Source organism: Dama dama, chromosome 18, assembly GCF_033118175.1.
Source record: "Dama dama isolate Ldn47 chromosome 18, ASM3311817v1, whole genome shotgun sequence".
NCBI lineage: Eukaryota > Metazoa > Chordata > Mammalia > Artiodactyla > Cervidae > Dama > Dama dama.
Genome location: NC_083698.1, coordinates 94,431,945 through 94,455,837, shown reverse-complemented (window position 1 = coordinate 94,455,837; position 23,893 = coordinate 94,431,945). Strand labels below are relative to the sequence as shown.

Sequence of the window (23,893 nt, the reverse complement as noted above, 5' to 3'; positions counted from 1 at the left end):
TTTCTGTGCTCAAAGAAATTTCCAGTGGCCTCTGATGTCTTTCTCTTCCTACCTCCCATTGGTAAAATCATCCTGTATGTTAGCTAAACTAATTACTTTTCTCTCAACCTTTTCTACAACCTTTTTATTCTTGAAATTCTTGCTAATCCTGCCTTTAATGCTGTCTGCCACCCCCCCTCCTTTCTCTTCCTTCTAATGTATAAATATTTTTTAAGGGCCTAGTTAAATTTGAACTTCCCTAGGAAACTTTTCACAGTTGCCCCTCTTAGAGTAGCTCCTCTTCTAAGGATTTATGGCACTTCGTGCCTAAACAGCTCATGTAATAGTTGACACTGACTGATACTTGTTGGTGGGCACCTTCCTCGTTACCCAACTACCTCTAAATTTAGTGGGCCCAGAACTAGATCTTAAAATGATTAGGATCCCCCTCTTGACAAGAATATGAATTCATTTATTGATATACTGTGAATAATAAGTAAAGATGTTCTTCAAGTAAATTTCGGACTTACCAGTCAGATTCAAGAGCACCTGGCAATGTTTCTGCAGAAGGTGCACTTGGTATTCAGATTGGGTACTAGTTCTTGTGAAATTATTCCAAAACAATCAAATATGGTACCAGTAAGTTGTTGCTTTGTAAGGTGACTTTATATATGTTTCCAGGCAATCAAATAAATTTCAGAAATTTGGAATCTTAAGTTTTTTGGCTATAGTACTATATCAGAAGTAAGTATTAGTTATATGAGTGCCAAAGCTTTTGTTCATGTGCTGGATTAAAGTTTTTTATAGAAATTGCTTGCTTGGTCAGTGTTGTAATGTTTATAAACATTTTTGTTTTAAGTCACTTAAAATGGACTTGAAATGGACTTGAAGTTAGCAAATCTGTGTTACTTTACTATGTTACTGCATTTTCTCTTATGGAAATCAAATTTTACTATTGTTGGAGGCACAAAAGTTTCTTTAATTAGTTGTGTGTGGTGTGTATGTGTTTGTGTGTGTATGTGTATACACTTACATATGTCTTCTCTTAAGGTTATGATTAGGCTATTGAAGTATTAAAAATGTATTGATTTTAAGAACCTGTGGATGACATTTCAGTAACTTTTATGCCCTCTGTTAAGCACCTAGAAAAATAGAATTTTTTCAGAATTTTAATGGGGAATGTGTTTATTATGGGCACAAACTAAATAATGGATTAGTATCCTTTTTAAACATTACTCCCCTTCCCCGGCCCCAAACTGTTGTTTCACTCGTTGTTTTTGGAGAGTCTAATTAGACTGTAAGTTGTTCAAGGATAGAGATTTTATCTTACACTTTGTGTCCCCCAATATCTAACCTAATATTTTGCATCGGAGTGCTTCAGTAAATGTTAAGATGAAAAAATGTCTATTTTTCAGGCTTTGGTTGTAGGAGAATAAATTTACTTTAATTTTTATTTTTTTACAGCCCTATTGACAAACCTTCTGATTCTCTCAGCATAGGGAATGGTGATAATTCTCAGCAGGTAAGATTGTGATACTGTGTTCCCTTATTTACCTGCCATCTGCTGATATAAGACCTTCTATGCAAGTGAATTTTCTAGATAGTGAAAAATACTTTAAATACTGAAACAATTTAAAAACTTTTAGTGAGCATCTTTGTTAAATGAATAATAATTAGCCATCTTTTTCTCCACAGAATAGAGCATAATGTAACCCTTTCTTGATGATGCAGAAGTATCATTATGACCATATGTTACAGTTGCTGTTCATTGTTCAGTCCCTAAGTCATGTCTGACTCTTTGCAACCCCATGGACTTCAGTACACCAGGCTTCCCTGTCATGGAGTTTGCTCAAACTCATGTCCATTGAGTCAGTGATGCCATCCAACCATCTCATCCTCTCTCATCCCCTTCTCCTCCTGCCTTCAATCTTTCCCAGCATCAGGGTCTTTTCCAGTGAGTCGGCTCTTCTCATATTGTAGCTTCAGCTTCAGCATCAGTCCTTCCAGTGAATATATATTTAGGGTTGATTTCCTTTAAGATTGACTGGTTTGAGCTCCTTGCAGTCTAAGGGACTCTCAAGAGTCTTCTCCAGCACCACAGTTCTAAAGCACCAATACTTTAGTGTTCAGCCTTCTTTATGGTCCAACCCTCACATCCGTACATGACTACTGGAAAAACCATAGCTTTGACTGTTTGGACCCTTGGCAGCCGAGTAATGTCTTTGCTTTTTAATATGCTGTCTAGGTTTGCCATAGTTTTTCTTCCAAAGAGCAAATGTCTTTTAATTTCATGGCTTCAGTCACCATCTGCAGTGATTTTGGAGCCCAAGAAAATAAAATATGTTACTCTGCTATGTACCAATACATTAGTGTCCTTAGAATCCCTGATAGTCGTGGTCTTTTTGACCCTACATGAAATGGTCCCAGACTAACATGCCTTCTGCATTCTTGATTTTGAGTTGTTTCTCTGTCCTGTGCTCCCCTGTCCCTTGTTGTCAACTTTCAACTTTTTTTTTTAATCTTATTGAGTTGATTTACAATGTTGTGTTAATTTCTGCTGTAAAACAAAGTGACTGAGTTATACATATATTCTGTCTCATATTTTTTTCCATTATGTTTTAGGATATTGAATATAATTCTCTCTGAAATGCAGTAGGATCTTTTAATCCACTTTATATATATGTTTGTATCTGTTAGTTCCAGACTGACTTTAATTTTCTGTTTCTTTCAATGAACTTTCCCCCAAGTTTCCCTCATTCCTCAAATGACTTTGGGCTTTGAAATGGTTAAATCAAATAGTTAACTTCAGAGTTGTATCCTGTATGATACTGAATGAGGTCCTAATCTGTAGAGCATGCTTTGTATGATATTGCCTATTTGCTAGCTTTTCACTATACCGTCTTACTTTCTGTATACCCTCTTACTTTAGTTTAAATTAAAAAAAAAAAAAAAGTGTTCTAATCTCTTCTGTAAAGAAAGTGGTTTCCCACAATGCGAAATCTGAATTACACTGCTTTTCTAAACTTTTGTTCACGAGTTCCATGAAAGAATTTGAAAATCTGCATGTCCCCTTGTATATTTTAAGTTAACATTAAATATTTTTTCATAATAAGTTTAAAATAGCCACAAAAGATGTAATTTCCAGCTTACTATAAGTTTTGGTATTTTTAAATAAATAGGCTATATTGGTTTTTAATTAGTATTCGAGAGATTTAGTATCAGAATGTTTTGTTACTCCCTCATCCATTTACACAAGCTCGTCTTTAACAATCGGAAATTGTACATCCTTCCTTGACCTCATTTTTTTTTTTAATAAAAAAAATTAATCATTTAACATAAAAGCTAAAATTGTATTGGAAATTTGCTTCTTAATGAAGCAGATAGGGCATTTTAAAATTAGTTTTCTTGTATCCATGGATGAATATTACCCTTTGGCACAAGGAGATGTTTTAGCAGCCATCTAATCGTGTTTTTGTTTTTCTAAATGAAAGTGCTGAGATATCTTGTTCATATATATAAGTAAATGGAAGAAAGAGTATTATGTCAGTGTCACTCAAATTTTCAAACTCTTGAATTTTAAATACCTAAGAATCATATTAAGATTTATTATAAAAATTAGTTATAATGATGTGTTTGGAAACAACTTGATTAGATATTTTCGTTTTGTTTAAAACCAAAGTATTGGGAATCACTTAGTTTGCCAAAGAAAATGTAGTCCTTAAGAGTCAGACACGCTGTCATTACTAATCTGAATATTTCTAATAAAGTTGTGTTTGGCTTCCAGAAAGTTTTCACTCTTGGGCAAAACACTTTGGTTAGACCCCAGAGAGTAAGAAATAGTGAGAGAAATTAGGTTGTAAAAGGAGAGGATACGGACTGTGTCTTTTCAGGAGTTTACATTAAAAAGTACATATGTAAGTTGATATTTTTTTGACTGCACTGTGTGGCATGTGGGATTCTAGTTCCCCTACCAGGGATCAAACTGTGCATGCTCCTTACAGTGGAAGTGTGGAATCTTAATCACTGAACTGACAGGGAAGTCCGAAGTTGATTTTTTGAAAATTCACACAATCCTAAAAAAAGTCTCTTAAGTATCCCGTTTTTGAAGAGCACTATTCTAGTACTTTTCATTGCAAGCCCTTTAAAGTGTGGCTTATTATTGTATATAGTATAAATTTACGTTGATTATTCTTTTCTTTTCCTATTTTATTTAGATATCTAACAGTGATACACCTTCACCACCTCCTGGTTTATCAAAATCCAATCCAGTCATCCCCATCAGCTCATCCAATCACAGTGCACGGTCTCCTTTTGAAGGAGCAGTAACTGAGTCACAGTCGTTATTCTCAGATAATTTTCGCCATCCCAACCCTATCCCAAGCGGGCTTCCTCCTTTCCCCAGCTCCCCACAGACTTCCAGTGACTGGCCTACAGCACCAGAGCCACAGAGCCTCTTCACATCAGGTACATAACAACACTGCGTGTATGAGTAGTGATACTCAGACTAAAACCAGACCTTCACTGGGTGTGCTGTTATGCTGCTTTTGTCCTCCTCTTTTTTCATAAAAATGTAATCATTTAAATTGCAAGAAATTGGATGGTTTTGGTAAGAGTTGTATGATCTAGAAATTACTGTGTTAACGGATTTCTCCAGAAATGAAGTATTAGATCATTTTTTCAATATTCAAATACTTATTCCTTTAGGAAGTATTAATAGGAAAGGCTTACAGTTTTTAATTAGATTTGTATTTATATAGTTATATTTTATAAAGTGTTTTCCCAGCTGACAAAAAAGTATGTTAATATCGAACGTTATATTTTGGCATTTTGAACCATTTCCAGTTTCATTCATTTTGTTCTCATTAATGTGAAAGATAGCATAAAATTAAGACAATGTAAAAAAATATAAAGATACTTTTTTCATTGTTATAGTAGTATATAAAGCATATATTCAAAATTATTTATACTTGTGTCTGAGAAATAAATTTTAAAAATAAACTTAAATTGAATTCTCTGACCATATTTATTACTTTATTTCATTTAAACAACTTATTCTGGGTTTTGATGATGAATAGTTGAGGGTATGATTTGGGTTTCAAGTAGTACTTTGTTTTCCTTGATTGGCAAAATCAATCTGTATCATTCACTTTTTGAAGTTAGTAACTTAAAAATGAAATCATTGTTTAAAATATCTGAGGCCAATTATAATTTTACAGTCTTAATGTTCTAAGAAATCTTAACAGATTTTGCATGTATTTATTTGCCTTTGTGTTATATAGTATGATGTTTCACTAGTATAGAAGTGAGATATATGTTTTAAATTTATCAATGATTTTCTTCCCATCAGAAACAATCCCAGTATCATCCTCTACAGACTGGCAAGCAGCGTTTGGCTTTGGTTCTTCTAAACAACCAGAGGATGACTTGGGTTTTGATCCCTTTGATGTCACTCGAAAAGCCTTAGCAGACTTAATTGAAAAGGAACTGTCAGTCCAAGACCAGCCTTCCCTTTCGCCCACATCTCTTCAGAACTCCTCGTCACACACTACAACCGCCAAAGGTCCAGGCTCTGGATTCCTACATCCTGCTGCACCTACAAATGCCAACTCTCTGAATAGTACCTTTTCCGTCTTGCCACAGAGGTTCCCTCAATTTCAGCAGCACCGAGCGGTTTATAATTCATTCAGTTTTCCAGGCCAGGCAGCCCGCTATCCTTGGATGGCCTTTCCACGCAATAGCATCATGCACTTGAACCACACAGCAAACCCCACCTCAAATAGTAATTTCTTGGACTTGAATCTCCCGCCACAGCACAACACAGGTCTGGGAGGGATCCCTATAGCAGGTAGGTTTGTTTATAGCCTTTGAGAATTTGTGAATAACTCTTGCCTGCAGATTGTTGGGTGGGTAGGGAGGGTACTTTTGGATAACAGAAAGTGTTTATCATTAGTCTTGGAAATTTCAATGGGAAACACTCTTTATCATAATCTAAAAAAATTTTAATTGGATGGATGCCTTGTAATATTGAGCTTTATAAGGATGGTGGAGTATTATACCTGGTTATTGCTCGGAAGCATTTTACTTATAGCATAGTTACCATACTTTCTTATGGCATATAAATCTTTTTCAAATGCAAAAAGAAATGGGCTCTGAAATTATGGTGCCATAATGTCCAACACCAAAAATGCTGATTACACATTCTGAAAGTAAACTGGTTCAAAAAAAAGTTTTTAGAGATGATAATTAGTGAGAGCATGAGGGATAAAGCCACCCTCTTAACTCTTTTTGACAATTTATTTTGGCTGATAGACACACACTCACATCAAAACTCTGCTTATATAGTAAACGACTTAATATTTGGGAACTCTTAATTTTCACAGACATATCATATGTGCATAATTATACTTTCTGTGAAAAATTGTTCAAGGAGAGATTTTTTTCCTTTTGGCCTGTCATGTTTTTGTTTCTGGGGTAAATATTAGATTCCTGTAAGTGACGCCAGAATATTTCTGATTTTGTACTGCTACCCTTGAAGGTTTCAGAACTTTTGGCTTTTAAGGTCTCATATGATATTTTTTAGACCAAGTGACTTCTATATTTAAAGGAATCTTTCTTATTAATAGTTTTTCAAAGTTTGATTTGGGCTTTAGCTATGACTGGTGAAAGAGTTTGTTTTCTCTTGATTCTGAAGAGAATCAAATAGAATAGTAGTTCACTCTGTCATATAACTCATAAAATTTGTTTTTATCCCTTGTCTTGGCCTTTGTGATATGGCATGGCACAGCATTATTGTGATAATGTGCTACCACCAGCAAGACCTTTGTTCTCTTGTTTTTAGCAAGGTTGATAGATAAATTTTCAGAGATCCATCAAAATTCTTTGACTCTATTCTCTTTGTGACTACAGCATTTGAATTTCAAAACAAGTAGGTAGGTTAAGAGAATATGGTGTGTGGCTTTTGATACAGTCAAGTTAATTTACACATAAGAGTGATAGCACATGGGGTCTGTAGCTCAGTTGTTAACGAATCTGCCTGCCATGCAGGAAACCCGGGTTCAGTCCCTGGATTAGGAAGATCCCTGGAGAAGGAAATGGCAACCCACTCCAGTATTCTTGCCTGGGAAATCCTGTGGACAGAGGAGCCTGGTGGTCCCCATCCATGGGGTTGCAAAGATCAGACACGACTTAGCAACTGAACCACCACCACCACGGTAGCACCTAATGTAGTGGTTTGCACGTTGGTGGGACTCATGATATTTGTTCATTTGATTTTGGTAGTTAGTAGGTAACTGAGAGTGACATTTTTCAGTCTTCTTCTACATGATATTCACTTGAGAAATACTAAGTGTTCAGTTCCTGGTATTCAATTTTTTTCCAAGACAGTATATTAGAATGTAAGTTTGTTTTGTTTTCCTTTGTTTCAATCATTTAGAAGTGTGGAATTTAAATTACTAGTAGTGTATCTCATAACATAACACCAAGAATTTAACTTCCCCTAAATATTCTAAACATTTAACAATAGAATATTAGACCAATTACTATGAATATTTGGGTATCTGCCCAACAATGAACTAGGCCATGTGGATATTGCAGAAAAACTTTAAAATGCAGATATTATTTCCAGATACTGTATAGTGTAGTTGACAAGATAAAATAAGGCTGTGTATAAAGGTGGCAACTATTTGATACTGGAATGCAAGACACATCAGTGGAGCCTATAAATTGTTGGGGAAGCATCATTGAGGAAGTAGGAATTGATCTGTATCCTGGATTTGGGTTAGCAAGAGGGAAAGGGCAAGATCTTTTGTGTTGGTAGAAACTCCCAAATAAAGGCATAGAGGCAAAATTTAGTGTCATTACATTAAGAAACAATAGAACTACCTTCTGTACCAGGAGGTGCTTCATGTGTTCTCTAGAGTGGAGGAGAGGATGGGGAGCTCGGTCAGGGAGGCAGAACAGCGTGGGCTTGATGTGATAGGAAGGAGGATGCCTTTGTGGAACTCTAGTTCTTAGCTGTCTTCATCGTGACTTTCATTTGACATATTATGTGACCATCCTAAAAAATTATCTGTTCTTCTGATTTCATAGTTATCATATTGTCCATTAGTGTAAAAAGAGCAGGTTTAAACCAAATATTTTTTAAGCTGGTAGATATTCCAGAAATGCCACAGGAGTGATGAGTAATCACTGATTTTTGAGGGTAGTTGTCCTCATGTTAGTCATTTGAAATCTTCATCTAGAGTAGATACTTTATGAAGAAGAATGTGGCATTAAATCATCATCCTGTCCTCCTGGGTTTTTCTTTTCTTTTAGCATATACTCAACCATAGAGCATAAAATCCTTTTTTTTTTTTTCTCCCCCAGAAATTCTAAGAATGAAGTCACCGACTATAGATTCTGAATCACTTTTCTGTTTTCTGGGATGTGGGAGATTGTTATTTCAGTTTCTTGACTGTGCATACTAGCTTGGTATTTAAGTGGTGACTTACAATTAAGCTTATTTTTAGAGAACTCTCAAGGTCCCCATGGCTAAAGAAATTTTAGTGTTAATGTACTGAAATATTTAAAATTGATATCAAGAGTTATACAGAACCCTTCCATGGCCTATATATATTTGGCAAATACCTCAGGATGCTGAATGTGTGAAGCCTCAAAACAGGATAGTTTTATAATTGTAGCCAAATGATTGAGGTTTTGCCGTAACAATTAGAAATGACAACCTGAAATTCTGGAAAACTGTGTACATCTTAACTGTGCATTTTTTGAAGCAATTTAATATGTAGGCAATGTCTGCCTCTCACCCCTAGTTATAACTCAGCTGTACTTGAGTTGAACTGTTGAAAAAGGTTTAACTCTATTTTCTGCAGTGAATATCATGGTTTCTTACACAGGGTAACTGTTAAGAGCTTCATAAAGGAGAGTACATAGGTTTCAGCGAGGTCTTAAGATATGCTTAGACAGTATTGAGTACTGGAAAAATCATATGTATTTGTTCTTTAGATATGTAGAGCAAGATGGGGTTCCTGACTTTTAGTTAGGAGTAAGTAGTCACCTTTGTATCTTACAAATGTCTGTATTTGTTATACATTTGTATTTAAATTTTAAGTTTTGGTTTGTTTCAGTTAATTCTTAAAAATTGATATATCTGAAATCTATCATGGGAAGGACAGCTGCCCTAGGTTTGACATAAACATGGTTTCCATTTCCTCTGCCTAATTGAAAACATTTTTTAAATGTTGAAAATTAGTTATTTCCTTAAGTGAAATCTTTTTAGCAGCATTTTCTTGGCTGCATATCCAGTTTTCTAAATTGAGAAGGGTTTTTGGAATAAATATTCTTGAGGGAAAACTTGGATTAGTAACCAGTAATAGGGAAGTCCATTCAGACCTTCCTTGTTATTGGAACTGTGTGCTTTTGTTTTAAAAAGTAACTTTTCCTGTTCCAAAAAATGACCTGCCTGTTCAACTCCTTCATTTTAGGAATGGCAAAGCTATGTTCTGAAAAGGTTAAATAATTTGTTAGGAGTCACACATTCAGTTAGTAGTAGGTTTAAGATAGGAACCCAGGGCTCAGATTCAGTAAGTGAAATGTTTTTCACTACAGTATTGATGTTCTCTATCATAAATGAAGATTACTGGCATTTACTTTAACTTGGCTTTCTTCCCATAGTAATTGATTTTTGCTCTCACACTCTTGGGAGGTCCCTTTTTAATCTATTCATGAGACAATTGGCCCAGCTCAGGAATATAACTTGCAGTTACAAAATAGAATGCATTTCATTGACTTGATGAAAATTAATCTCTTGCTTAGTTCTTATGAGTACCATGTCCTCACCAAGAACTCTAAAATTTCTTTTACACAGCTTTCTTGCTATATATTTGGGATTTATAGAATATTTGCCAATTTACTGAAAAACTATGAAATAACCGATTCTAAAGACTCAAGTCTTTTTCTTCATGGTATCACTTAAACTATCTTTCCAAGTGTAACTTCGCAGATTTGTTTTTCAAAGAACTTTCTGCCAGGATGTTTTTATTCTATAGAGCTAAAAATTATTTGGGAAACAAATAATAATCTAAGTCTGTGAGCATTGTTGTTTCAAAATATACCTAGAAAAATATTTAAAACTGTTCAAGATTAGATTTTTGTTCATGTTTTTGTTTATTCAAATTTACTTAAGAGAGGGCATTTAAAGAAAATTCTTTGTTTCTGAATTCACTGTTTTAACAGTGACTTGATTGAATTTTGAGTCATTTGTGAAACAAGTCACTTGTAGTCATTATCAGTTATAGTTGGGAGAACTGATCTCATTTCATGTATAGTTCTCTGACCTAGAAGTAGTCATCTTACTTTCAGTCAATTGGATCATTGTATTGTTAGTATTTTACTATTTTCTCATTATTTCAAAAGTGCACATTGAATTTTCAGATGCTGTATGGTAATTTGCTAAGCTAATATTTATATCTTTTAATTTCTTTTTTCTAAACATAATGACTGGTTTTAAAACATGGATTTGTCATTTTGCCCTTTACAAAACTCACATTTTCACTTCGGTGAATTTAGTTGTAATTTTTTTTTCCCCCCACAAAATACTACTTACTATTAGGAGTGTCTATATAAAAGGTCCAATTGGCTTGGAAAAGAATGGCTTTCCTGGTCTCTTTTTTTCGTTTTTGTATATTTATAATGCTGAATCTATTTGTTCTTAAATCTGACATAGTATTAAATTTAAGGGTGTGATTAGAGTGTAACTGCTTTCTAGGTACTTGATAAGTTTATATTTTAAAATTCATGTCTTGTTTCACACTCGCATTCCAGCCATTAAGCATGTATTTTATATATGTATCAGTATTCCAAATATTGAAATCATTTTTAAAGGGACTGTTAACAAATCTAGTCACCCATAACTAGACCATGACTGACTTTTCCACAGGGGAAGAAGAGGTGAAGGTTTCGACCATGCCACTGTCAGCCTCTTCCCATTCATTACAACAAGGACAGCGGCCTACAAGTCTCCACACTACTGTGGCCTGACAACAGAACTGAGAGGAGAGGATTAGACTCTGGGGTGCTTGCATGGGCAACCGGATTTTTGCATGATTCCTTTCTGATTTTGCATTTAATGTATACACCCAAAAGAGCCAACATAAACGTTCCTCATGCCTACAACTAGTGTGTTACCTCATAGAGCTGCTAAAGTATTTCTTCATTAGGCCTTTAACACAATTTATTAGCATAATAATTTTGGCATTGTTTCTCATGAGTGATACTATTTTTTAACTCACACAAATAAACTTGTAGTACTAATTAAGATCCCAGATGAGATTAGCTAGAATTGTTACTTTGGCTCTGTTATTGAAAATATTCAAAGATAATGGTAGTTCCTTGTTTTCTGGCTTGTGAAAAAATGGTAATATCCTAATATATTCATGAGAAATTTGGAAATTAAGAAGATAATGTTTATTGCATTCTTTGAATACTTGAGAAGAAAGAATACATATAAAACAAAATTGGTGGTGTCATTTAATGCCCAGAAGGATGTTATCAGTAATTGTTTGTAGTTGTATGGATTTATGTCCTATATTATGCATTACCTGTTTAGAAACTGTTTTTGTTCTTTCTCATTTGCACATTTGCACTTTCTTTTTGAATGGTTGTTAATTATATAGAGACGCTTAAAAGATAATTATTATAGACTAAATGCAATATAATCTCTTTCCTAATGCACTGCCTAGTATACCAGGAAATGCCTCAGAAACAGAATTTCAACTTACAGTTGATTTATCAGAAACTTGAATATGGGGTAAATATTGTATGTGAGAAGCAACCATAGTAGTGTAAAACTTTTATTGAAAAAATGGTAGTTCTGTGAGATATTTGTTTGGAAATTTCATTGTTTCACAATTGAAATGTGATAATAAAACTATATTACAAGTTCCTGACCAGAATGAGACTAAGGTGGAAGAGAAGAGATTGGGGATCCTCTAAAATTAGGCCACGTAAGTTGTCATAGGTAATTTTAATCACAGAGAATAGTGGTGTACTTTATTAGGATATAATGTGAAGTGATTTTTTGGATAATAAACAATTTCTTGAAGTAGTTTTAAAGCTGATAATGAAAGAAAATAAGCTGAGTTCAGTACTCAGCATTAGACAAAGCTGGTTCAGAAAACATGACTGTTGCTGCCTAAATTAAGCATCTGGGAAGAAAAGGGAAAGTCAGATCTCCTCTTGGGATTTTCAAAGGACAATTGTGATATAAAAGATACGCCTTAATTTAAAAAAATATTAAAAGAGTAGCATGAATACCAAAAAAGGAAGCCTAAAGATTTAAAATAATAATGATGATGGTGATGATAATAATAATGAAACACCTTACTAGGAACTGATAATAATATCATGTTGGAGTTGGAGTTTTCAGGGTTACCTCTCTATGTAATAAAGTCTAATAACCTTCCATTAAATAAAATACACAAATTAAATGGCTTTGTCCTTAAGTATAGGAGGTAAACTAAAATCCATTCTTAGATATTCTTCAATTTGGTTAGCTGAGAGTATAGAAACAACTCTCTAGCCATTTAAATTATTCTTGTAAAATTTCTGCATAAATGACAATCTCAGCTTTTGATTTAGGAATGACTTTAGGACAGCATTATAAGAAACTTAGCAAATACAAATACTGTAAATTCGTTAGAAGCCTTTTAGTATGTGTTGAGTATGAAGCCTTTTAGTATGTGTTGACTGTGGTTTCATTTTCGCTGTAAGAGGCCAAGACATCCACTTAATGCCTCCGGTGGTGCTGAGGCCCCTTGGCCTTGTGGACAAACTTGGGTTCCCTGCTAGGGCTTACTTAGTGCATAGTTTTCTCCAGCCTTCAGAGCAAGCCTTTCATTGCTTGACTCTTCTTATGAAAACATAAGAGGTGGTTAGCTCTCATTTACGTTCTTCTCTGTGTTGAGAAATGCACCTGTTAAACAAGGCTTCTCTCCTGTGGTAGCTTTCTCTCCTTTCTCATTCCTGGCCATTGCCACAAAACTGTCAGAATTTATCTGATTTGCTAGAGCCCAGAACTGTCTTCCTGCCTGCTTCCCCTCCTATGCCACCTTATACATACACACTGTAAACAGAAAAATGCTTTCTTGGGTAATTAGGCTTCAACTTAGATATTTTCATGTGGATGAAAGATGATCATTTAACTAACTTTGTAAATCTGAGACTTTGTAAGCCTAAAAAATTAAGCTTCACTATTTTGCTTACTTTTATGTATGTTACAGTTTTTTTTAAGTGAAGTCCTAAAATCAGTCAAAATTAATTATACTAAAACTCAGAAGAAATTACACAACATGTACAAGAAAGTACTGCTTCACATAGCAAGTAAATTGATGAAGCCAAATGATGGTAAAGAATGAGAAGTTCTAAAAACTTCAGATTAGTTTTTGATAAATTCCTTGCATGACTGATATGTCATGCACAAGGGAAACTTTATATGCTTTTCTATCCTTAACTTTTCAAAAGTGACTAGTCTTTTCCTTAAATCAGAAATGTTTAACCTGGAATACAAAACTCCTTGGACGTGCTTATGAGTTGTATGTGTGTATAGATGTTCATTTTTTTTCTGGGGAGAATATTCGTATTTACTAGACTTGTCAAAGCGTTTGGTGACCGACCTCTTCCCCCAGCCTAAGTGGGGGAAAATGTTAAAAAGACATTTAGAGCATCACTTCTTAGTGCCACAGTAGGATATAGACCTTGACTGAATAATTTTGATCATATGATGAATGTCAAGTGCCTCTTTTTATTTTCTTAAAGATTCCATTAGGAAATATTTTCTGATTAATAATACTTTCCTTTTCATTCTACTGTTGCATTTGTTTTTACAAGTGGCACTTTTGTATACTCTCCTCTTACTTCAACAGAGCATTGATTAAATATTTGAGTGCCTGTTCTGTGTAGTGGCTCGAGCTAGATCTTGAGGGATACCAGTTAAATAAAGTATAGATCCTATTATATATTATCAAGGATAACAGTCTTGTGACAATTTTATTTCAGTTATTTCTATAGGGTCACCTCTTGATATATTTTAATTACAAGAACAGCCATACTAGTCCACTCATTTCATTATTCATTGCTTTGACAGGGCAACGAAGGATATTGAATACTGATACTTGACATTTTGAAATATGTGATAATTTAGAGAGAGTGAAAAAAATTTTAACAGGGGAGACATACATTCATTATTCTGATTAAAGTATTGCTCAGTCGTGGGCATATACTCATGTCTTATTCTTTAGTGTTGTGGTAGTTAAGTATAGATTCATATATATATATATAAAGAAAGCTTCATTGCATTGTGTGCACGTTTTAACTGACATGGCTCCTGTCTGTACAATATTCCAAGCACCTGCAAGACTGACAGAGCTCTGTTCTGCTGTGATGCAGGTACATAGGGAGCTCCTCATACAGAGGCGTTACATCAGAGAGTCAAGAGCAAGGAACGAATTGCAGGTTTATTGAAACTCACAAAATGAAGACCACCAAGTTACGTGTGCATATATAAAAATGAGAGGACATTTTATCCTATATTGAGTTGTAAGGTTTTGGATTCTTTTGTTTATTTGATGATGAAGCTTTCCCATATCTGCTTAAGAGATGCATATCATACAGTTGAGAGCACAATAACTTAAAAAAAATTTTTTTCTTTTAAAGAGGTGATACTGGAAAATAACAATATATAATGTCTTTTTCTATAAAATATAACTAAGTCACTTATCTGGTTTCAAGCTAGTTCTTCTGCCGTTAGTGCTGCGTCTTTCTCCTCTCAGTCTTTTTATCTGAATGTGTACTGTGTTGTCTCCTTGTGCTGAATAGTCACACATGAAATGCTGAGTGAGCCAGTTAGACACTTTGCTGATGCAGAAGTAAAAATAGGATTTAGAGAAAGAAGTTATTCAGGGCAGATTTGGAAAAAAGCTTCATAGGAAATGTCTCACTTTTTGCTTTTGAAGGATGGCTTGAAATTAAATGATGGAATTGGAAAATACAGTAAAGGGAACAGATTGAATGAAGAATTAGGGATGGAGATTAGCATGGTCTTTGGAGGGTCAGGAGAAGATGGTAAGGAGATGGACTTGTCTGAGGTATTACAGGTCATGTAGGAAGGTGAGGTAAGTGTGCAAAAGCCTTGATAACTAGGAAGAAGAATTTAGTCTTGATGTAGATGTGGTCAGCGGTAGAGAACTACATGTTCTTTGGCAAAGATGTAACTTGATTGCAGCGTTTTAAGATTAATACATTTGCTGGAAATTAGTACTAGTTAGAAAGTAGTTCCTATATATCATTGCTGACCAGTGAAAACAAGATGGCCTGGACACAAATAGTAATACTAGTAGGATTGCAGAAGAAATTATAAATTACAAGTCAGAATGAGATTCAGGGAAAGGCCTTTGGTTTTGGCCATGTCTCCAGTGACTTTTAAAAATGCTTCTTTCATAAAAAGATACAGATGGAAGGGCAGATTTCTAGGATTCATGAGGAAATGTCAAGGATGTAGATGCAGCAGTCCTTGACTAAAGACATTTGGCAACAAAGGGGAAGAGAAAAGCAAGATGCTGACTAGACAGGTTGTATATCTTAGAAGGCATTGCTTTAAGATCCTTCTCTCTCTCTCTTTAGTTGCTAAGTCATGTCCGACTCTTGCGACCCCATGGACTGTAGCCTGCCAGGCTCCTCTGTCCATGGGATTCTCCAAGCAAGAATACTGGAGTGGGTTGCCATTTCCTTCTCCAGGGGATCTTCCCGACCCAGGAGTCGAACCCGGGTCTCCTGCATTGCAGGCAGATTCTTTACCAACTGAACTATGAGGGAAGCCCTGCTTTAAGATAAGGGAGCTGAATATTTAATGCAGAATTTACAGAGTTAAGTGAGAGAATAGCATAGATAGTATGGAAGAGAAAATAGGCTAACCAGTGGGGTAAAAGATTTCTGTAGGTGTTAGGAAGAGATACACCCAAGATGAGGTTAGGTTATGGGCTTAACTTAATTGAGATGGGCTATATCTTCCTTTGTTGTTTGTAAAAAACAATCTGAAAATCTAGGCAAAAGAAGGTGAGATTAGAGAAAATGAGATTAAATGAAGGTGCTCATATGAGTAATTCTTGGATGCATATCATGTGAGAAAATGAGGATGAAAGACTGGAGTTGGGAACCTGTTTTTAAAAAAAAAAAAGAAAAAAGCGGGAGAGAAAGAAATAAGTCTGTGAGAATAAGCCTAGAAGTTCATCAGAAAGAAATTTAAGAATTGTTGAATCAAGGTAAGGATCAAATTTAAAAGAGTCAGATATGTATAGTTTTGTATGTTGTGATGATTCAACAGGAGTGGACAAAGCATGTATGAGATTTTGGTTAGAGGGTGAAGAAAAAAAGAACACAAAGATGTTTAAGAAGGCAAAACTAATGATATAATCTTGTGATCCAGAGTTCATTGATTTTATATGTTGATGAGGACAAAGAACCAGTATAGTATTGTTAAGAGAAGGACAGAATAGGAGACTAGTCAGCGTGATGACCACTCAGCACTACATGACAAGTGAGAACCAGAAAAAGGATTGTAGATAGATGTCTTACATTAGGACTGGAGGTTGGAAAGAAGGCAAGCTTTCGTTACCCCTGTGGTCTTTACTCACCCAGCTTTCCCCTCTAGTTCTTTTGTCAAGAGTAAGAAGTCAGACTGTGTGAGAGAGAGTTGTAGAAAGCATGGTATTACCTGGGGAATCCTGAATCATGTTTCATGTAAGTTGAAGGTGATCCAGAGGAAAACATCCCACAGTGGAATGAACATTGCTTCCTCAAAACACAGTAGGAGGATGTGAACACATAGTTCAAGGGAAGGCCTGGGGAAAGCCAGAGATGAGATTGGACAGCGTAGGTAACCCCGGTGAGTGTGTTACTTATGATGTGAAAGGTTTAGACAGAGGAAGTAGGTGCATGTGACGAGTCTGGTAGCTTGGAGCTTTGGAGAGTCTACCCTAAGTTTGAGTTAGATAAAAATCTGGTTTACACCTATTGATACCTAGAATTGAAGGCAGGCCTATGCAGTTATAAGCTGCTTGAGAATTAGACTCAAGTACCTAGAAATTCCATGAACCAGATCGAAATTATTGTACTCGAGAACCAATCCATTTTCTTCAGGTTCCTTCACACCAGACTTCATAAGCAGCTGTTGACTTCACTTTGTTCTTAGCCAGCTTCACATTTTGTGATTATTTTCAAGTAGCTTGGAGCTACTTGAAAGGGAAGCTCCAACCCAACCCCTAAGAACATACTGTGCTTTGAACAGTTTGTTGTTGCAGCTCCTGCTTGGTCCTAAGACCCACTATGGTGCTGTGTTATAAGCAACAGCCTCAAAGCTTTTTTTCCCTTCCATATAATTTATAAAGCCTTTAAAGAACTCAGTACCTTTTTTTTTTAAGTTGAAATTCACATAACATACAATTAACTGCTTTAAAGTGTACAATTTGATGGCCTAGTAGGACTGTTCTTTAATTATCTTAAAGTTGAATAAATAACCCACTCTGGCTGTGAGAAATTTGGCCCATCCTTGTTGGGGCTGTGTGGTAATGGCTGCATCTAGACTCAGGTAAAAATGTTTAAAGTAACTGTCTGAGTAGTTCTTAAGCAGTAATAATAGTCTTTTCTGTCTTCATGACATTTGACTAGTACATTACAGAAAAAACGGCTTCCTTAGCGAGGAAGCCTCGCTTTATATAAGCCTCGCTCTGTGTCTGAGGGTGAGATTGAGTGGGTATGTGTGCATGTACATTGATTTATATATATTAATTTTCATTTAAATCCTCTACTTGGTGAATATGGCAGAGGAAAAAGCCTCAGGCCATCTCCCTGTGACTTTTCATGTATTTATTCCTGCTGTGTTCTTATTAATTCTTGTGTTTAGGATAAGAGCTGTATTCGTATTCTGTCTTTCTCTAAAGTTTTTTTTTTTTCTTAACGGGAATTAAAGTCCTGTTCATATGGAGCAAGGTTATGGTATAGGTGCCCACTTCACCCCTGGTTATGCTTTATCCGAACAAATATTTTCATAGCTTTTTCTCATCAGTTTTCACTTGCACTACTGAACATATCTGTCCCATATCATACTCTTTAGGAAAACCTAAGGAAAGGATAAAGAGAAGAAGTAGTTTTATTATATAGTCCTAAAACTTCAGAGCTATGAAACATATAGCATAGCCTTTAATGATCCTTCTTTTGAAGGCCAAATAATAATAATGATATTAATATTTAAGGCTCAGAAGGATTGTTGTTTGCCCACAATCACATTCTAACAACAGTTTGAAGTTTTGTTAGCCTTCACCAATAAATATGCTTTCGTATATGTAATTCAAGGAGAAGCAAACATCAAGATTCAGAACATATCTCTTCTTTAAATTTCACTGTGTCCTGTAGTTTACTATAGTAGTTCTCAGAAGTCAAGGGCTTTCAACTGTGAATATCAATGCAAATAATTAATTTAAGATGTTCAGATTGTCCATCTGTTGGCAACTGTAATTACAGATCCTGTAAGTTGCTAAAACAGCTTTGTTAAATGTGGCCTAGTGATCTCGGAGTGACTTTAGTGTGGGGAGATTGAAACTTCACAGGTACTCTTAATGTGAGTATATGTAACTCAGGAAGAAAACTTGAAGATTCAGAACATATCTCTTCTCTAAACTTCATTGTGTCTTACAGTTTATTATAGTAGTTCTCACAAGTCAAGGGCTTTCAACTGTGAATATCAGTGCAAATAATGAATTTAAAGCATTCAGATTGTCCATCTGTTGGCAACTGTTATTACAGACCCTGTAAATTGTTAAAACAGCTTTGTGTTAAATGTCGCCTAGTGACCTTGAAGTAACTTTAGTGGGGGGAGATTGAAACTTCACAGGTACTCTTAATGTGACTTAAATACAGATGTCAGAACCAAAATAAAGAGTAAAACAGAGGTGGAGTTGATTTTACCCAGGATTTTTCTGCAGTGCCAAAGAACATTTAAGCATGGACCTGCATGACTACTAGACTGCTGATATCTCTAATACTACAGAGTGAAAAAAATTCTTACAGTAACGGCACCAAGATGTACTGCACCCACACCAAAGGGGTGATCTCAGATTCATCTCTGAAGAGCTACTGTATGCTACACCATGTAAAATGATAGCACATCTGCTGATTTTTTTCCAATCAAGGAGGTTGTTGTTTTCAGCATAATGAAAAAGAGGGGAAGCTCCACAAGGATTTAAAATTGATAATACCATCATCGTCTCCAAGAAGAAATGCAGGGATGCTGACTGCAATCAACTTTTATAGCCTAGCGCTGTTTCCTAATATGGTGAGATCTCCTCCCAAAGACTGTGCTAGCATTTCTACTCTGTTGTCATCAGTCTTGTGTATGGAAATAATGTGTCTATGGAGCAGAACATAGTGATCTGGAATATTGCTGGGATGTTTTTAAACATTGTCATTTTATGTGTTGGCATTGGCAAGAAAACTGACGCTGAAGCCATTCTTTTTTTTCTTTATTATGTCTATAAATTGAGTATTCAGCTAAAGGAAAAGGAGGCCCTGGGTTATGACTTCATCAACAAAGGAGGAAGATTTCTTACTGACCTTAAGCTGAGTGTTATTTCACTTACGTTGTCTCTATTAAAATATAAGTTTTTATTAAAATTTGTGATTATGAATTACTGATAGCCCTATTCCCTCATCCCTTACTTAGGGTGTGATTTGCTACCAGGTATGGGTTTTTGGGGTTTTTGTTTTTACATCTAAACCGTTAATCACTCATTAACCTAACCATAGTCTTCCCCAGCCCTAGTCCCAGGTAGGAATGACATTTCTTGAGTCAGTGCTGCAAAACCTCATGTTTATTTTAAATGGCAGGTGATTGTAATGAAGCCTATTACTGAACTAAGCAGAGATCTTTCATAATTTCCAAATAAATACACACACCCCTGCAACTTTTGTTTTATAACATGCTTTCTGGTTTTAGTTTTGCCCGCTGTGAGTCTTACTCTGGTAGCTTGTGCTCACCTCTCTGTCCAGTTTTTTTTCTTCCTTTGGGCAAAGAAGAAGTTGCTTCTTTGTTTCTCCATGTAACTGACCACAGTTAGAGGGGGAGGTCTTGACTAGATCTTAAGGTGCACTTCCTGTGCGGTACCCCTGCAGGGCCCTCGACAGGCCTGAGTTTTCCCTCTTCAGAGGAGAGGAACGGGCTCTGTCAGCTTCCTGAGTGTTCGCTCAGTGCCTCTATGGTCATTTACCTACCAGTTTCCTTCTCGGTCAGTCTTTTTGTTCTCTCTTAAAAATCAAAACAGCACATTTAAGCCGAAAGTACAGTCTGGGTTGGGAGTAGATTGAGTAACAAATGTCTGATTGGTAGACTTTTGACTTTGCTAGATTGCCGTTATTCACTTGCTTTTACTTCTAAGTAATTCTAGCTCTTTAAAAATACTTTCTGGACAATACTACTGAAATTCAATGTTTCACAAATCATATGTGATTTTTAATAAAACTAATTTTTTTCCACTAAAAATTCTAATTCCGTATACAGCTCCAGGAGATGGAGAAATAGGAATTGTTGTTTCTAATTTATATTTAAGACTAAATATATAATTTATATTTTAAGACTGTTTTCATCTGATCTTTCTTTTCTTCCTGCTTTCCTTTCTTCAACGCTGATTGAGAATTGGTCTGTCAAGACTATCTCTGGCATTCTTTGCCAGTTGAACTACAATAAATCATAGCCAAGGATGAACACTTAAGTATATCTTTAAAATAATTTTTAAACTAAGGCCACTTAGTGAACCTGATGGTAGGCATATAGCTGTTTAAATTCATCAGCAGGTAGGCCTTTTGAAATGCTATCCTCCAAAGGAGTATTATCTTTTATAGGTTTGAAAAGAATACAGTCTTATTAGGATTAAATCTCTTTAAATTGAGGCATTATTTGAAAAATTGAAAGCAAGAAAATGTCTGTATTTTCAACAGTATAAATAGTAAGGAAGAAAAAGCAGACTAGTCTTTTTTTTTTTAAGATCATAAATTTCACATATGTATGTGAAAATAAAAGAATAAGTAAATTTCAATTTATATTCTTGTTTTGAAAAATCAAATGTTTATTTATAAAACAACCTCAAAACAAATTTTAACAAATACCTCTGGTTTGTGAAAATAGTACAGTGAAGAAGAAAGATGTATGCTTGATCTGTTTGGTTGGAAGTATTTATTGCTATGACCATATCCATTATCTATTTCATTTAGTTTTAGTATAATAATGAGGACTTTACTTCATTTCCTAAAATAATCGTTTTTCTAAAATTAAGAAGCAGTTTCTTATTTTAATGCCTAAAAAGATAAATTTCTAAAAATAAAGCTCATAGTTAGGTTATATTTCAGAGCATGGAAAATCACATTTCAGAGCATGGATAATTTTTAGTCGTCTTTTGAGGGTATTTTTGTGTCTTTGATATAAGCCCTTAAGATAGGAGCCATCCTTCAGAAAAAGATGAGACAGACTGATCTTCAGTGTCAAAACAAAAGTGAGCTGTGTAATAATAAAATGAAGTAAAAACTGACTTTAGTGTTTTTAATAACTTTTAGAAAATTTAGAAATCTTTAAATTTGGAAGATTATGAACATAAAAAGTCTTAGAAATTTCAATGGACATACAACCCTATGAGGATTTGCTGCATTTGTGGCAAGATACTTTGGTCTGAATGCAAGCCTGAAGGGAACTTACACTCCCTTAAAAAATATTTTATTGGTACTAAACAATTGAAAGCTATCACTGCTTTCTTCAGAATAACCAAACTCCAGTGATCTGCTCAAGAAATAGAAAATAAGCAGAACAACGTGAAATGTAGGACACTGCTGCAGAATGTTATAGCATCAAGCCCCAGACATAGCCAATAAACGTTTGCTGAATGAAAACTTGTGGTTGAGAGGGTGATGTTTGTATCTGATTATTTCTGGAGGTATGCAAAGCCTGGATCTGGATATGCTTTGTGTTAAATCTGGACTTGTGGAGACATTAATCAGATTCGTTTACAAATAAGTTATCTTATCTCTTGGTTGAACTGTGATCCTCAGTTCAGTGTTAGGATTCGCCTCATCATTCCATAATCAGTCCTTCTCTACTTCTGAACTCTGGAAATTCAGCTTGTGACTATTCCTTATTTTCCCAAGACCACCGTGCTCCCTCCTCCATACACACAAGCTTTAAAAAATTTCACCTAACCAATAACCCTTCTTACCTCGTGTCTCATTTGTAATACTCACAAACATATACACACAATTCAGAAAACCTTTATAAATAGCTTATTTTCTAGAACTCTACTTAACGTAAGTACTGAAGAGCTACTTGGGGAACTTAGTACTTTCATAAGCAGGGCGCTCTCTTTAGGGAACTTATGATTGTTAAAGAATGTTTTTTCTTGGCTAAACCAAAATCTTTTTCCCATTTATGCTTCTTGTCAAATATGTGAAGGCAGTATCCACTTGTCTAATAACTTCTCGACTAAGGATGAAACATCCTTAGTCCTTTTAACCTTTTCACATTTAACATGGTTTCTAGTTCTCTTTAGTCCATTTCTCCTCCACATATTTTGACATGGCACTGAATGGCTTGCTTGAAATATGGAGGTTATACTTTAATAATCCAAATGTGATTAGAGAATCTACTTTTTCATTAACACTTTTCTTATTACTAATATTTGTATATTCCTTTATAGTTTACACAGTCTCTTTATAAAAATATCCTGTGGAGTAGATGTTATCCCTATTTTGTGAATGAGAAAACTGAGGCTCAGAGTGGTTATCATTTGTGATTGGCTCAGTGTCATACAGTAGCTAATTTGGACATTTCGCATCTATTTATGTGGGCTTAGTGTTATTTTTTAAAAAATTCTGTTAACCCAATTGTTATGAAATGGTGTAAGTAAAACTACTAAACCTTTTTTCATACATGTGACTGGTTGGTTAGATCTCTTCCATCCTGTACTTCCCAAATGTATTTTTAAAAATCTGAATGTAACCATGTTAAATTGTGTGTTTGGATTTGGTGTAGTTAGAGTGTACTCTTGTTTATATATTACCATCTTAACAACTTTATCGTATGAGACTATGTGATTATAAAGTGAGAGATAAATGTTATTAGTAACATTAATAGTGAAGAGTTTAAGGATTTTGATTTAATAATAGTTGTAGTTTTAATAATTGATTCTGTCATCTCTAGAATTGGCTTTTTGTTTGCATGTTTAGATAAACTGTGTGGGTTTTGTTAAGTATAGTGAGAAGCATGGAGTCAAAGATAAGCCAAGCACTATCTCAGGAACTTTCAGACTAACACTGTGACAGTTCATCTAAACACTGCCGTCATCCATGCTGTACTTTAGAATCTTATAACAAAAGATTACCATTAGAAAGCTTCCAGAAACTGCTGAATTCAAGACATATCATAGTTATATCCTAGGAAGTCTGTCCAAAGAATAAATTACTTTGATATGGTTGGTTCTTTATGGAAATGCATTTTGGCTTTCATCGACAACTCTATTCCATTTGTTTTATGGGATTGATGTTTTGGTGGGATAGAGATGGAGTTTAGCTGTGAAGTCTTTGAGTTTGGGCAAGCAACAGAAGAAGAAAGGAAATGGATCCCAGAATTTAGAAGCAGGACATTTCCAGTGAGAAACAATTGTCAGTGGAAGCTGCCTTCACAACTGCTGTTCACCTCAAAGTTAAACTTCCTGTATATTTCATTAGGAAAGGAGCTGAGGTTTTAGTCCAAAATGTTGCGTATTATTTCTCATGAAAAATGACCCCAAATGCAAACAATAGAGCAGTGCTTGCAAAACCTCTCATGTTCACT

The 23,893-nt window shown here is 35.1% G+C and overlaps 1 protein-coding gene across 6 annotated transcripts in view; it reads left to right on the top strand.

Moving 5' to 3' along the window:
• Positions 1-23,893, top strand: part of CNOT4 (CCR4-NOT transcription complex subunit 4) — a 151,254-nt gene that overhangs the window by 114,112 nt on the left and 13,249 nt on the right. For 4 of the 6 annotated variants that reach the window (XM_061165870.1, XM_061165868.1, XM_061165869.1 and 1 more), the window contains exons 8-10: positions 1,444-1,501; positions 4,194-4,443; positions 5,327-5,824. In XM_061165870.1, the coding sequence (XP_061021853.1) occupies positions 1,444-1,501; positions 4,194-4,443; positions 5,327-5,824 (806 nt within the window). Of the gene's footprint in view, positions 1-1,443; positions 1,502-4,193; positions 4,444-5,326; positions 5,825-10,912; positions 12,462-23,893 lie in introns of those variants that run through there. The other 2 variants (XM_061165872.1, XM_061165871.1) reach the window with 1 other exon arrangement.